This window comes from Aotus nancymaae, unplaced genomic scaffold (genome assembly GCF_030222135.1).
Source record: "Aotus nancymaae isolate 86718 unplaced genomic scaffold, 86718_ANA_hifiasm-v0.15.2.pri h1tg000040l, whole genome shotgun sequence".
NCBI classification, from domain to species: Eukaryota; Metazoa; Chordata; class Mammalia; order Primates; family Aotidae; genus Aotus; species Aotus nancymaae.
The window spans coordinates 129,214,054-129,230,783 of NW_026988454.1; the positions used below are offsets into that span (position 1 = coordinate 129,214,054).

The window sequence follows — 16,730 nt, forward strand, 5'->3', positions numbered from 1 at the left end:
CTGGCCTCTCTGAGGCCTTGCTACTCTCTGTTTCTTCTCAGCAGCCTTCAGACAATTTTCTTTCTTTAAAAAATTTTTTTTTTGCGATACAGTCTCATTCTGTTGCTCAGGCTGGAGTGCAGTGGCAAAATCCCAGCTCACTACAACCTCTGCCTCCCAGTTTCAAGGAATTCTCCTGCCTCAGCCTCCCAAGTAGCTGGGATTACAGGAGCCTGACACCACACCTGGCTAATTTTTGTATTTTTCATAGAGACTGGGTTTCACTATGTTGGCCAGGCTGGTCTTGAACTCCTGACCTCAAGTGATGCACCTGTACAGTCTCTGAAAGTGCTGGGATTAAAGGTGTGAGCTGCTGCGACTGGCCTATTAAGACAATTTTCTGATTGAACTTCACAAGACTTTCAGCTTCTTGGGTTGGGACACACTGTCTATTTATAGTGTACGTAGAGAACAGTGGGCAGCAAAGATCAAAACCCTTAGGGGAGAGGGGCAAGAGAGAGGATATGAGTGGGGATGCCCTGCTCCCCTGAACACTATTCCAGAATTCCTTCACCGATTGAAGTTCAAGTTCGGTCCTCTGAGCAAAAAGTTTAGAAAAGTTCCTTTATGCGTTTATTTAACTGTAGAATAAACAACTCTATAGCAATAACAACAAAGTGAACCTCCTGGGTTTTTTTTTTTTTTTCCTTTTTGGTTCTCACGCACACATGGAAAAACAAACAACACAAAACAAAACCAGATGAACGAAAACCAATTCTCTGTCCAAGGCTCCCATATGTAAGAAAAGGAAAGATTTTTCCTTCTTGGGCAGGTTTAGATCTGTGTGGTGTTGGTGGAGGGGAGGTGAGGGAGAATGATTCCAACATCCTGTTCCAAAGCTCCAATTCCCCTCCAATTCCAAAGCTCAGTTACCCAAGAGAAGCCCAGGGAAATTTGCTCCCTGTAGACCAAGGGAATTCTCAAATCTCCCCTCAAGGTAGAAATCGTCAAGGATGCACCCAGTCACTTCGTGGAGAAAAGCTGCTACTCACAAAGTACGTGCATGGTAGATTTCCAACCTGGAACTTATGCATGGGGAGGCTCTGGGACTCCTTCCTTTATTCCTTTTCCAGTCCTATTACGCTCAGATGCATGTCACCTGGTCAGCTGCAGGCCCACGGACCATATCTGCTTACATTTACCCACCATGTTTTAATTGCTCTAGTCTGGATGTCAGCATTCCAGGACCACTGATGGAGGGACAGAGCAGAGAGGACTGGGTCAAGTGGATGGCTTCCAGGAACACCCCGGGAGACCTGCAGAGAGCTGGGCTACACTAGAGTCTGGGCACAGCAGCTCTTCCAAACTGCAGACCTACTCCCTCCCTTTAGTATCGTCCTGACTCTGTAGGCTTGAGGATTAAAGTAATGAAAAGAGTTCACAAGCCAGTGGCTCAAGACTTCTCTTGATGTTCCCAGACATCTCTGTTCAGAGGCATTAGCTGTCAGAGAGAATACTCTGCAAGATTTGAAGCTGTGGCACAGTTTGGTCATCTGACCTTGTTTACTCCCATATTCGGGCTTTGCAATTGACAAGTAGAGCTGGTTTGCCTTCCTCCAAAAATGTCCATGGAGAAGAGCAAAGAAGACTTAGGAACAATGAAGGGAAAGGGAAATAAAAGAAGGAAAAGCCAATACCAAAGAAAGAAACAGGTTAGGAAATTTTCCAAGGAAGGTTGATCTGAATTTAAAAAAAAAATTACAAGTTTTGTTTTTAGAGCAGAAAATGTTATCTCTCTGTGTGTGTATATTACAACCTCACTTAGAAATGCCACAGGGGGCTGGGCACTGTGGCTCACACCTGTAATCCCAGCACTTTGAGAGGCCAAGGGGGGTGGATCAACTGAGGTCAGGAGTTCCAGACCAACCTGGCCAACATAGCAAAACCCCATCTCTATTAAAAATACAAAAACTAGCCAGGCATGATGGTGCGCACCTGTAATCCCAGCTACTTGAGAGGCTGAGGCAGGAGAATCATTTGAGCCCGAGAGACAGAGGTTGCAGTGAACTGAGATCACACCATTTGCACTCGATCCTGAGTAACAAGAGTGAAACTCTGCCTTAAAAAAAAAAAAAAGAAATGCCACAGGGAATTTTGCTTTTTGCTTTTTTTGAGTTCCCCAATTTCCCTTTCTCTCTGCCCACTCCCATTCAAGAGAAAGCTTCAGTTTGGTTCAAATGCAACACAGGAACTACAACACAGCCATATTACATCAACTTTCATAGCAAGGCAGATAGAACTTAACACTTCCTGGTGAGGAGGAGTTTGTGGGGTGAGATTCTTGGATGGCTGTCCCAGGGAACTCCAGGGAGAAAGATCTGCTTCACCTGAGACTGATGGAAAGCGCCTGTGCTAAAAACTTGCTTTCAACGAAGAAAGTCGGGATTTGGCTAAGAGATAAGCATGGGCACGTTTGACCCTTTTGTGTCCTTCATTTGGACATAGCTAGACAGAAGAGAGAAGGGCGACCTCAAAGTGATAAGGTCTATTTTCTTTAGAACTAGAGAACCCAAAGATCTTTCTGTTTTGTTTCTGCCTGGAAGACAAGTAGAGCCCATTCCAGTTCTGTCAAAGGTCACCAAATCCCCTGCAGTCTTGTTGTAGTAACTGTTTCTGTGAACTTGCTTCAGAGGAAGAAAACATACCATTTAGTAATGATCAAAGACACCTGGGGTTGTTTTCTGCTTCTTGCTGTTTGTTGTTTTTATTTTGCAAGAACGGATGATGTTCAGTTTAGGGTCCGGTTTCCCTGGTGCCAAAAACAAATCCTAGTACCTCCTGTTTCTGGCTCAACTGTCCCCAGCCATCTCAAGTGATCCATTTGGAACACAGAGAACAGAGCAACGGACTTCCCCTTCCCCTGGGTGGGTGCTGATAGAGTTATTTCCCAGATCACACACAGTGTCTGAGACTCTGCCATGGAGGGATCCCCTCTGTCGGGACCTCCTCCTTTCCAGTCCCCAACCCAAATTTCTTCACCAAGTAGCAATAATTAGTTCCTAGGGCACATGGTGCTTTGCAGTCTGCACAGCTGAAATGGTTAGTCACAGATGGTTTGTCATTTTAAATGTACCTGTGCCCCACCCAGATTTCCACACATTAGTAATTATCCTACTCCTAAAACCTGGCAACTGGGAGGAAGGAGAGAAGAGGGGTGGGAATTCAAAAGAGCAGCTGCAGGGCTCAGATCTGCTGTCCCCTGTCTGCTAATAATAGCTCCCATTTTAGCCAGCGCTCACTCTGCCAGGTATGTGCTAAGCACTTCTCCTTTGTCGCCTCTAATCCCGGTGACAGCTCTGGAAGGTGCAGGTGATTCCTATTTTGATTATAAGAGATGGAGGAATTTGTCTAAACTCGCAAAGCCGGTAAGCACTGAAAGCAGGTCTGAACTTCCGATTCTCAAGCACTGCGCTTTTCATCCTCATGCTGTACTGCTGCTTCAAGCTGTGAATTTAGCAAGAGCGGGTACCAGGAAATGCCAGTGAGACAGGAAGGGAACAACTGCCAAAATGCAAAACTAAAAGGGGTTGAAACCTGAGAGTTGGCAGTTCACTACCGCAAAACCACGGGCTGTGTGGAGGTGTTCATGGGACACTGAGTTGTGTCACTAATAGCAAACTCTGCCTGCTTACTTAGAGCATAAAAAGATAGCACCCTTGGCCATTGCCTGACATGAACTGTTTGAAAATTGCAGAGGTGTGGAGAGCCATGGATGGGTTTTAGAATTTATTCTAATGTAATTTCTGTGCTAAAGCCTGCTTGAAAAAAAAGCTGATGTTGCTTAAGTTATATGTAACTGTAAACCGGTCTTCTTTCAAGATGTTTGGAATAGAATGAATGCCCTTCCTCTGGGTACCTCCCAATACCTACACCCAAATGAGCCCCAGTAAGGCTTCCTTATCCTTCCTCGCTCAGCTTCCTACACTGCTGCTGAGACCTGCGTGTCTCTGGGTGATAGTAAGGCAAACCACTGTGATTAAGCACCAACACCAAGACATGGCACCAAGCTATCTTCTCCCTCACCGCACAGCCAGGAGGGCTGCTTGGTGGATTTGGGGTCACCCTCTCCATCTGTCTCTCCCTGATAGTTACATTTCTCTTCCATCACTGTGTGTTTGGCAGTGGATGAACCCAGAGCATTACATACATTTTTTAAAAATTTATTTTTTTCTCTTTGATCTGAATGGGTAGATGAAAATTACATACATTTTTAAGGGAGAACTTACTATATGCCAGGCATTGTTCTAAGTCCCGTGCACGTCTTAACTCTTTTGTCCTCATAAAATGGCACAAAGTGGGTAGTACTCCCTTTGTGCCATTTTATAGATGTTAAAAATTGGGGCCCACAGAAGTTAAATAACTTGCCCATGTTACACAGCTGATGAGTAGAAATCTAGGCTGCCTAATCCTTTGCTTCTCTGCTGTAGTGGTTCTAGCATGGGTCAATATTTTCATTCAAACATCTCTTCCTGGGCATGCTAGCCCTAGCCATGGCTGGGTTGCTGCTGCTGTAACTGGCTCTTGGCTGCAACTCTGAAATTATATCAGGTTCTCAGGTGAGCGTGTTGCTATTTTAGGTGGTCAAGGACAGTATCACAGAGTGCTGTTGATGTTCTCCATAGGGTGACTCTGAGCGATTCACCTTTCTCTGGGACACCCGCTTCACTTGCTTTGTATCTGGGCACTGTGACTCAGTTTCTAAGGTTATCAACTACGAGTGCTAGATACCTTTGGTGGCGTCATTGCCTATTCATAGAACATGCAGTCAGCCCTCCTGGAAAGGGACACAGCAGAATACCATAAGAGGAGCAGTATTTGGGGTCACTCCCCAAATGACTCCATAGGAACATGCCAATTCTAGAGCTTAAGAGGGACCGTGGAGGGAGTGAGGATAATAATACCTAATGCGTATTAAGCCCTTACAATATGCCATCTCTGGTCTAAGCACATTCTGGGAACTACCTCATTTAATCCTCACCTCAACCAGCTGATGCAGATCCTATTATTACCCCCCGTTGGCAGATGAAGAAAATGAGGCACAGAGAGGGGACATGATTTCCCACAATCACAAGGCTCATAAGCAGGGGATCCAGGATTCCAACACAGCCAGCAGCTTCAAAGACTGGGCTCAAACATGGTGCTACAACTGGCAGCTGAACCCATGTCCTTCCCTGTGCTTTATTTTGGGGAGATGAGAACTTTCAGCTGTCTTATTGCCATATCACTTTCAGCCTTGAAGGAGCCCTTAGAAACAAAGTGAAAAGAAAACCTGGCCTGAAACAACTGCTGAGTCCCAATTAGGGAACAAGGTTGGGAGGAGAGAGGGTGGGGGCAGGATCTGACCAGGTTGTAATTCAGTAACTGATGACTGAGAGAAAGAAGCAGGAATAGCCACAGTCAACATTCATGGCAGAAGGCGAATCCGGGGTCTGTTGCTTGACCTTCTTGTTCTGGAAACAAGACTTTATCCCTGTTCATCCTTTGGCTCCCACACTGACCCTACTGGACTCTCCTTCTTGCCACCTGTTGCTGCTGGTTGCTCACCCCCATTTCTTTTTTTTTTTTTTTTTGAGACGGAGTTTCGCTCTTGTTACCCAGGCTGGAGTGCAATGGCACGATCTCGGCTCACCGCAACCTCCACCTCCTGGGTTCAGGCAATTCTCCTGCCTCAGCCTCCTGAGTAGCTGGGATTACAGGCACGCGCCACCATGCCCAGCTAATTTTTTGTATTTTTAGTAGAGACGGGGTTTCACCATGTTGACCAGGATGGTCTCGATCTCTTGACTTCGTGATCCACCTGCCTCGGCCTCCCAAAGTGCTGGGATTACAGGCGTGAGCCACCGCGCCCAGCCGCTCACCCCCATTTCTAAGACACTGACAGGAAGGGTGTCTCTCAGCAGCATAGGTTTCGTTTTAGCATCCAAAAAGCTGGGCATCACCACTCTGATTGCTGTTAATTATAACATTACTACTTTCTTTTGGATGAAGTTTAAAAAGTTATGCAGAGGTCAGGCACGGCCAGGTGCAGTGGCTCATGCCTGTAATCCCAGCACTTTGGGAGGCAGAGGCGGGTGGATCACCTGACGTCAGGAGTTCTATACTAGCCTGGCCAACATGGCAAAACCCTGTCTCTACTAAAAATACAAAAAATTAGCTGAGTGTAGTGGTGGGCACCTGTAATCCCAGGTACTCGTGAAGCTGAGGCAGGAGAATCGCTTGAACCTGAGAGGCAGAGGTTGCAGTGAGCTGAGATCATGCCACTGCACTCCAGCCTGGGGGAGACAGTGAGACTCCATCTCAAAAAAGAGTTACGCAAATATATTTGCAAATATTGTATCTGATAAGGGATTGATATTCATAATACATAATTCATAATACATGAGGAACTACAACTCAACAACAAAAAATCTGATTAAAAAAATGGGCAAAGTGTCCTGCACATGTACCCCTGAACTTAAAATAGAAGTTGGAAATTTTAAAAAAAGGGCAAAGTAGTTGGGTGTGGTGGCATATTCCTGTAGTCCCAGCTACTCGGGAGGCCAAGGTGGGAGGATCACTTGAGCCCAGGAATTCAAGGTTGTAGTGATCTATGATCATGCCATTGCACTCCAGCCTGGGTGACAAAGTAAGACCCCATCTCTGACAAAAAAAAAAATGGGCAAAGAATTTCAATAGACATTTCTTCAAAGAAGATATATAAATGGCCAAAAAGCACATGAAAAGATGTTTAACATCGCTAGTCACCAGGGAAGTGCAAATCAAAACTGCAAAATCCATTAGGATGAATGTTATCAAAAAATAAAAAATAACAAGTATTGACACAGATGTGGGGAAATGGAAACCCTGTGCATTGCTGGTGGAAATGCCACCTGGTACAGCCACTGTGGGAAACAGTTTGGCTGCTCTTCAAAAAGGTAAACAGAATTACCATATGCTTCAGCAATTCCACTTCTAGATATATATCCAAAAGAATTGAAAGCAGGTACAGTGGTTTATGCCTGTAATCCCAGCACTTTGGGAGGCTGAAGCGGATGGATCACCTGAGTCTGGGAGTTCAAGACCAGCCTGACCAACATGGAGAAACCCCAACTGTACTAAAAATACAAAATTAGCCAGACGTGGTGATGCATGCCCTTAATCCCAGCTACTCAGGAGGCTGAGGCAGGATAATTGCTTGAACCTGGGAGGCAGAGGTTGTGGTGAGCTGAGATCACATCATTGCACTCCAGCCTGGGAAACAAAAGTGAAACTTCATCTCAAAAGAAAAAAAAAGAAAAGAAAGCCGGTATTTAGAAATTGTACATCTATGTTCATAGCAACATTATTCACAATAGCCTAAAGATTACTGGGAAACAACCCAAATGTCCATCAATAGATAAATGGATTGACCAAGTGTGCTATACACATGGAACAGAATATTATTTGACCCTAAACATGAATGAAGTACTGATACATGCGACAACACGGATGAACATCGAAAACATGCTAAGGTGAAATAAGGCAGCCACAGAAAGACAAGTTTTGCATGATTCCACTTGTATGAGGTACCTAGGATAGGCACATTCATAAAGACAGAAAGTAGAACAGACAACCAGGACCAGAGGGAAAGGAGAAATGGGAAGTTATCGTTTAATGGGCATAGAGTCTGTCAGGGAAAATGAACACATTTTGGAAATGGATAGTGGTTGCACAATGTTGTGAATATACTTAATGCCAATGGATTGTACACTTTAAAATTGATTAAAATGGTAAATTATGAACATTTCACTATAGTTTTAAAAATCACCGAAAAATGTTATGTAGAAAGTTAAAAAGTTCTGTGGGGTTTAATCTTTTAGCAGTTCGTAAGTCCATTCACATTTGCCACAGCTACCCTACAGAGAGGCATACTATGTGAATACCACACTTGGCCTTCTGAGCTGGAACTAAAAACACCATTACTCTACTCCTTGGAGTTTCCCCAAAGTGAATTTGTCCACACATGGTTGCTATTGGAACCTACCTGTTGCTACAGTATCACTGTGCTGTGTTACTAAGGAGTGGGACACGTTCTGACTTTCAAAGCATTTACACAGTGAATAATGCCACTTTTATGCTCCTTGTTATAAGGCCACATCTTCAAGTACTTCCGCATTAAAAAAAAAAGTGAGCAAAGGATTTATCTGGCTAAAGTTTAAACTCCAATCATTATTTAGTCAGGGACAGAGCCAATTGTAGTGTTTAAACGGCATTATTATTTAGACAGGGACAGAGCCAAGTTTACAGAATTCTGGAAGGCAAGCTTAACCTCAGGGTACCTTAGCAGTGTTCTATGTGGCTGATCCTGAGGATTTATTTCAGAGCAAAATGGTCATCCATTTATAACCCAAGTTTTCTCTGTAAACTGGAAATATAAAGATGGATAAGGCATAACTCCTGCTGTCTGTCATGAGGCTGAAAGTCGAATAGAGATGTAGAAATAATGCAAATAGGGTACAATAAGTTTTAATCAGCACATGTTCAAAGTGCGTTGGGTGACTGGGCTCAGGGTCAGGGGCAAGGTCGCAGAGATGAGATGGCATTTGAGTCACATCCTGAAGGAAGAATGGAGTTTTCCTGGATGACAAAACACAAAATGGACTTTATGTAGAAGGAACTGCATATGCAAAGCCTCAAAGCATGGCAGGATGGGACACGCAGAAAACCACAAGCAGCTGTGTGTGGGTAGAGCAAAGGCGAGTAGGAGAGTGGCAGATCCTGAAAGGACTTAGAAAGAACTGAGATTTTATCTCAGCTCAATGGGCAACTGCTGAAGGGTTTTAAGTGTGGAAGGGGCCTGGAGGGGCATGATCAGGTTTTCATTTTGAGAAAGAAATTTAAAGTCTGGTGGATGGATTTGAAGCTTGGGACAAGGAGACCAGTTGGAAGATTGTCAGAGCAATCCAGGTGAGAGGTGAACAAAGCCCAGATTCAAGAGCTATTTCAGAGGCAGCAGAGACAAGAATTGTAACTATTTGTAACTATTTTACTAGATTGAAGTTCAAAATGAAGTCACCGTTCCTTTCACCTTGGAATTATAGCAAGGTGAAGCCCACAGAGCTGAAGGGCAGGTGGTCCTCCTGTACCCCCTTCTTGTGGCCAAGCTGCAGGAGCCTCAGCCTTGCCATGCGGATGGGGCCTGTAGCTGCTTTCTCTCTCCTTCCTCTTCTCTAGGGCACCTTACTCAGCCTTCTTAAACCATTTGAAAACTTGGCCTTTTAATTTATTGCCATTTTAATTTATTTTTATTTTATTTTTTGTCTCAGTTTTATGACTACTTCAAAAACCAGGAAAGTATAAGAAGATAGTAAAGAATGTTCCTCTCACCCACCCTGCACCCACCCATTTCCCACCCCAGCCTGCAAAATGTAACCACTGGCTGGGCCTCGTGGCTCACACCTATAATCCTAGCATCTTGAGAGGCAAGGTGAGCAGATCACTTTAGCCCAGGTATTCAAGACCAGCCTGGGTAACACGTGGAAACTCCATCTCTACAAAAATACCAAAATTAGCTGGACGTGGTGGCACATGTCTGTAGTCCCAGCTACTTGGGAGACTGAGGTGGGCAGATCTGTTACTAGTTTCTTTTTTCTTTTTCTTTTCTTTTTTTTTTTTCAAGATGGAGTCTTGCTCTATCGCCCAGGCTGGAGTGCAGTGTGCCATCTTGGCTCACTGTAGCCTCCTCCTCTCGAGTTCAAGCAATTCTCTGCCTCAGTCTCCCGAGTAGCTGGGATTACAGCTACCATGCCCGACTAATTTGTGTATTGTAAAAAGTAGAGACGGGGTTTCACCGTCTTGACCAGGCTGGTCTTGCACTCCTAACCCTGTGATCCACCCACCTCGGCCTCCCAAAGTGCTGGGATTATAGGTGTAAGCCACTGCGCCCAACTGTTACTAGTTTCTTACGTATTCTTCCAGGGATTTTTGTAAGCCTATAGTCAAGCAAATACGATTTTATGTTCTTCCTTTTCTCCTTTTATTTCTATTCCTTCTTGGGGGAGTGGGTCCTGCTTAAGATAAGTTTAGGGAGCCCCAGGGGAACTCTTTCAGACCTAAGGAGTCAGTCCTGGTTACCATTGTCTATTACTAAGCCCTTTTCCTCTGCAATACCTTACAATATAAGGGCCCCAAACAAAAAGCCTTTCAGTGGGGCAAGGCCTGATTGCCTCAGGAGGCCCCACAATGGCTGAGGCCCCCATCTACTCCTGGACCTACTGAAGTAACTGAGGTGCCCATGCTGGCCTGCACCAGGCAGTGTGGGTGAGACCCTTGAATGCAGTGGAAATGCAGGCATCACTGAGGATAGAGTGCCTGTGCTGTGCTTGTATGGGACTCCACAGCCAAGAGGGCCTACATTCTCAGTGATGATTCTTCCATTACATTCAGCCACTTGCCCCAGGTGCAGCCATGGGGGAAGAAGGCTGGGCATAAGGGACCAGCTGCATGCTGCTCCTGGAGTTGGCTCTCCAGGACAGGCCTCAACCTTGGGCCTCTTCAGAAGCGTTGCTCTTCTTTCTTGCCAGCCAGTCTCAGCCCAAGCCACCCAAGTCTGCACCCCCTGAGTACAGCAGAGATATTACATTACTTTGAAATAAAAGGAGAGACTCTAGGTCTCACTGCTTCCTTTCAGAAGCTTCTTTTGCCTCTTGCAAACATGGGTGGCTTTGGGAGGACTGCCAGCACACTTCATATACCAGAAGCATCTCAGCCCGGAAGTCTTGGGGACACAGATAGGTTCTTCAACTCACATGATCGGGGCTGAGCTCTTTTTGGTGAGTAAAGTGGATTGAAATAAAGGAGGAGGGCTGACAGGAATTGGAGACAAGTCTGGGCAACAAAGCAAGACCCCATCTCTACAAAAAATAAAATAAGGTTGGGTTTGACCAGGAATTTGAGACTTGCCCAGGCAACATGGCAAAACCCCATCTCTACAAAAATACAAAAATTAGCCAGGCCTGGTGGCACGTGCCTGTAGTCCCAGCTACTCAGGAGACTGAGGTGGGAGGATCACCTGTGCCTGGGAGGTCCAGCTTGCAGTGAGCTGTGATTGCACCACTGCATTCCAGCCTGGGTGACAGAGTGAGACCCTGTCTCAAAAAATTAGAATAAAATAAAATAATAAAAGGAAAAAAATGGAGACCCATAGAGATCAAGTAACTTACTTTTAATCACTGTTACTTTTAAGGAAATCAATTTGACTACTAAGGCATAACGTCACAATGGCTTAGGCAAGATAGAAGGAGTTTCTCTCTCATATTAGTCTCATCATGAGTAGTCCAGGGCTGATAAGACAGCTGAGTCTTGTTGGGGACCCAGTTTCCTTCTTTTCTGTTGCTCCAATACCCTAGACCACCTTGTCAAAGATGGAGGAATGCCACCTCTGCATTCCAATGGGAGGAATGAGAGGAAGTAGAAGACACAACATTCCCCTTTAAGGGCATAGCCTTGAAGTTGGGCTCATATTTCACTGCAGCTAAACTTCCGGGAAGAGGGGGAGAATGGGTACTGGAAAACAAATAGGAATCTCTGTCACAGTCAGAAGTAGAACTGGGATTCAAACCCAACACTTTGACTTCAAAGCCAGAACGCTTTTTTTTTTTTTTAGGGGCCTTTATTTCCCGAGAAGCCAGAACTCTTAATCATAATCTTCATTATGCTGTTTTCTAGAAGAATTAAATGAGGTCCACAGTTGGTAAGGTCTTTCTCTACAGTTTGAGACTTCTTTTAATAATCTACTTTGAGCACATGAACACATGTATGCACATACACTTTTACTAAATGGATAGATTGTAGCTGCCCTTGCCACAATATTACAACTCTTATGTGAAAGTTGTTTGATATTGATGGGGAATCAAATAATGTTTCCTTTTTTTTTTTTTTTTTTTGGCCTTGAGACAGGGTTTTACTCTGTCACCTAGGCTGGAGTGCACTGGTACAATCCTGGCTCATTGCAGTCTTGACCTGCTGGGCTCAAGAGATCCTCCCACCCCAGCCTTCCGAGTAGCTAGGACTACAGGTGTACACCACCTGTAGTCAAAAAATAAAAATCAATTTTAAAAAATTGATTTGTAGAGGTGGGGGGTCTCTTGCTATGTTGCCCAGGCTGGTCTCAAACTCCTGGGCTCAAATGATCCTCCTGCTTTCCTTCCCAAACTGCTAGGATTACAGACATAAGCCACTGCCTTTCATTCTCTCCTTCTAGACTTTCAATTTCTAGTACTTTTTTGTGTGTATGCCTTTCTTTTTCTTCTTTTTATTCTTCTCTCCTTCCTCCTCATGCCTCATGCTTTATGATGCTTGGTATATGATGCTATCATCAGTTTTATGATTTTTTTTCTGCATCGGATTATAGAGTTGGGCTTGGAAATAACTCCCCACCAATGAAACTTTCTCTCCTTTCATTAGCAAGTGGGGCAAACCAGGGTAACGTTTTGTTCTTTTTCTTTCTTTCTTTTTTTCGTTTGAGACACAGTTTCTCCCTGTCACCCAGTCTGGAGTGCAGTGATGTGATCTCAGCTGGCTGTAACCTCTGCCTTCTGGGTTCGAGTGATTCTCCTGCCTCAGCCTCTCGAGTAGCTGGAATTACAGGCATGCACCACCATGCCCAGCTAATTTTTGTATCTTAATAAGACAGGGTTTCACCATGTTGGCCAAGCTGGTCTTGAACTCCTGACCTCATGATCCACCTGCCTCACCCCCCACAAAGCGCTGGGATTACAGGTGTGAGCCACCATGCCTGGCCAGGGTAACTTTTAAGAATACTTAGAAGCCCAGAAATAAACCCAAACATATGGTCAATTAATTTTTGACAAGGGCAACAAGAAGACACCTGGGAAAACAACAGTGTCTTTTAATAAATGGTACTGAGAAAACTGGATTTCCACAGATAAAAGAATAAAATGATGGGCCGGTCATGGTGGTTCACACGTGTAATCCCAGCACTTTGGGAGGCCAAGGCAGGCAGATCATGAGGTCAGGAGTTCAAGTCCAGCCTGACCAACATGGGGAAACCTTGTTTCTACTAAAAATACAAAGATTAGCCAGGTGTGTGTCACTCACCTGTAGTCCCAGCTACTCAGTAGGCTGAGGCAGGAGAATCACTTGAACCTGGGAGGCGGAGGTTGTGGTGAGCCGAGATCGTGCCACTGCACTGTAGGCTAGGCCACAGAGCTAGACTCTGTCAAAAAAAAAAAAAAAAAAGACTAAAATTAGATCCTTACCTTATACCACATGCAAAAATCAGCTCAAAATGCATAGAAGACCTAAGCATAAGACCAGAAACAATAAAACTCCTAGAAAAAAACACAGGGGAAAAGCTCCTTGACATTGGCCTTAGCAATTATTTTTTTTGGCATATCATACCAAAAGCTCAGGCTACAAAAGTAAAAATAAATGGGGCGACATCACATTAAAAAGCTTCTGCACAGCAAAGGAAACAATCCCCACAATGAAAAGGCAACCTACAGACTGGGAAAAAAATATTCGCAAACCACATATCTGTTAAATGCTTACTATCCAAAACTTATAAAGAACTCATATAACTCAATAACAAGAAAACATATAACCCAATTTTAAAAATGATCAAAGGACCTGAATAGATATTTCTTCAAAGAAGACATAAAAATGGCCAACAGGTATACAAAAAGATGCTTAACATCAAAACCACTATCAAATGTCACCTCACACCCATGGATAGCTAAGGACATGTGTTGGCCAGGGTGTGGAGACAAGGGAACCCTTATATGATATCGGTGGGAATGTAGGTTGGTGTAGCCATTATGGAAAACAACATGGAGGTTCCCAAGGAAATTAAGAATAGAACCACTGTAGGATCCAACAATCCCTGAGTTTATACCCAAAGGAAATGAAATCACCACCTTGTAAAGATATCTGCACTCCTATGTTCTTTGTGACATTATTCAAAATAGCCAAGATATGGAAGCTAGCTAGGTGCCCATTAGCAGATGAATGGATTAAGAAACTGTGGTGCATATATACAATGAAATGTTATTCAGCCTCAAAAAAGAAGGAGATTCTTCCACTTGCCACAACATGGATGAAACTGGAGGACATTATGCTAAGTGAAATTAGCCAGACATATAAAGAAAAATATTATAGGATCTCACTTATATGTGGACTTTAAAGAAAAAAATCAAATTACAGTAAAAGAGAATAAAACAGTGGTTACCAGGGGCAGGTAGAGGGGCGAAGAGGGGAGATGCAGGTCAAAGAATACAAGCAGCAGACAAGTAGGGTGAGCGAGTCTGGAGATCTAATGTGCAGCATGAGTTCACAACAGTGCATGGCATTTGGGATTTTTGCTAAATGGATAGATTATAGCTGCTCTTGCTACAAAAAGGGGGGTAACTGTGTGATGATGGATATGTTTATTTGCTTCACTATAGTTACCATTTTACTGTTTAGCTGCATCTCATAACATCATGCTATGTACCTTAAATATACAAAATAACATTTGTTTCTTTCTTTTTTTTTTAAAAAAAGAATACCTAGAAAATAGGAGAACATTTAAAATTAGGATACATCAAACATCATGATTTTGCCACAAATTGATTATTTTCATTAAAAGACAAATTTAATGCCATTTGTTCCCACATGTTGTATTTTAGGCCGGACATAGTAGAATGCTATCAAAATTGGGAAGTTTCATGATTCATGTGTGCACAACTGCACTCAGGTACCTCTCTCTTCTCTCATCTCTGTAAGGGCAATTTTGTTTGAACCTCTCAAGACTCTGGAGACAGTTTTGCAAAAGCAGTTTGAAGTGAGTATTCATTCATTTGGGCTTTCCTGGTGTGGCCCTTTCAGCTGTGCAGAATGCCACAGCAATGAGGAAACTGTTTCCAAGCAGGAGATGCCAATGTGATGACAGACTTTTTGAAGGCATATAGCTGGTGGCTGCTAAATCTGCATTTCCTGATTTGCAGATTTAACAGCCACCAGCATGCATAATGGTCCCTAAGCCACTGGATGTGGGCAGAGAGTTGGTTAATAATCAAGCCTTCTTTTTCTTAGTGTTTAACAATGCAAAGTGCTTTTAAATAATTATTTTAATAATCTTAACAATAACCCTTTGAGATCAGTAGGGATATCCTGGCCACATAAGAAAATATTAAACGTCATTCTCATAAGACAAAGGTCTATTTTTCCCAGTGTAAAACCTAGGTACTCCCTAATAAGTCGAATGCATACTTAAATTATATTATTTTCTTTTTCTTTCTTTCTTTTTTTTTTTTTTTTGAGACAGAGTTTCGCTCTTGTTGCCCGGATTGGAGTGCAATGGTTGATCTCGGCTCACTGCAACCTCCGCCTCCCACGTTCAAGTGATTCTCCTGCCTCAGCCTCCCTAGTAAGTAAATGGGATTACAGGTGCCTGTCACCATACCTGGCTAATTTTTTGTATTTTTAGTAGAGACAGGGTTTCACTATGTTGGTCAGACTGGTCTTGAACCCCTGACCTCAGGGAATCCACTTGCCTCAGTCTCCCAAAATGCTGGGATTATAGGCATGAGCCACCGCGCCCAGCTAAATTATATTATTTTCAACGAATGTCTATTGAGCCCCACCTATGGGCCAGTGGGCATTGCAAGACATTAGAGAGCTACAGATGAACAAGACACAGTTGCTTCTCTCAACTCCATCTGTCAGCAGAGAGACACGTACACCACTATTATCAGATGCTAAAAGTGCCATAATCAATGTCTTCTGGGAAAATGAGGGAGAGGAGAGAAGGTTTCAGAGAGCTGCAGAGGATGTGTGTGCAGACCTTTGCAGTGTGAATAGGATTCTGCCTGGCAGGGAAGTGAAGGGAGGACATTCCAGGGAATGGGTGGAGCATGTGAAGGGGAAAGAGGCTTGGACTAAATGATTTCTTCAGAGAATGAGAGGGAGAAGGAAGGATGCATTTGATTAGCAGATGGTGGAAAGACTTGCTCGCTGTGCTGAAAACTTGAATTGGCCTGGTGCAGTGGCTCATGCCTGTAATCCCAGCACTTTGGGAGGCTGAGGCAGGCAGAAAATGAGATTAAGAGATTGAGACCATCCTGGCCAACATGGCGAAACCCCATCTCTACTAAAAATACAAAAATTAGCTGGGCACGGTAGCACATGCCTGTAGTCCCAGCTATTCGGGAGATTGAGGCAGAGGAATCGCTTGAACCTGGGAGGTGGAAGTTGCAGTGAGCTGAGATCACACCACTGTCCAGTCTGGTGACAGAGCGAGACTCTGTCTCAAAAAAAATTTAGAAAAAGACTTGAATTAGTTCTGCAAACCACAGAGGTAGTAAAGAGCAGATCTGGTTAGGTGTGGAATCCAAATTCCAAGAACTTGCTGACTTGGGGAAGTTACTTAATCATCATCTGTAAAATAGAAGTTATACTCATCTTTCTGGGTTAGTTTTGAATGTTAATAAGCTGGTGTATATAAAGTGATTAGTACAGTGCCTAGCACATAGTTAGTGCTAACTATTAACTACCATCCAGTAATATTTCCTTATCTTTTTTGAATCAGATTCCTTTGAGAATGAATGAATCCTCTCCTCATACACACTATTTTGTATAGACTCTAAGGGATTCACATTATCTCCTGAAACTGGATTCCAAGATAAGAGTCCTGCTGTAAGATATAGGGAATCTTCTCAAAATTTTTTTAGCTT

The 16,730-nt window shown here is 43.7% G+C and overlaps 1 protein-coding gene across 6 annotated transcripts in view; it reads left to right on the forward strand.

The window, feature by feature from the left end:
• The window catches only part of LOC135268391 (V-type proton ATPase subunit C 1-like), a 124,877-nt gene that overhangs the window by 61,283 nt on the left and 46,864 nt on the right, over positions 1-16,730 (forward strand). Inside the window, exon 10 of one of the 6 annotated variants that reach the window (XM_064361194.1) lies at positions 15,323-15,377. The exons of the other annotated variants lie outside the window; for them this stretch is intronic. Coding sequence (XP_064217264.1) covers positions 15,323-15,362 — 40 coding nt within the window. The 3' untranslated portion in view covers positions 15,363-15,377. Of the gene's footprint in view, positions 1-15,322; positions 15,378-16,730 lie in introns of those variants that run through there. 6 annotated transcript variants of the gene reach the window in all.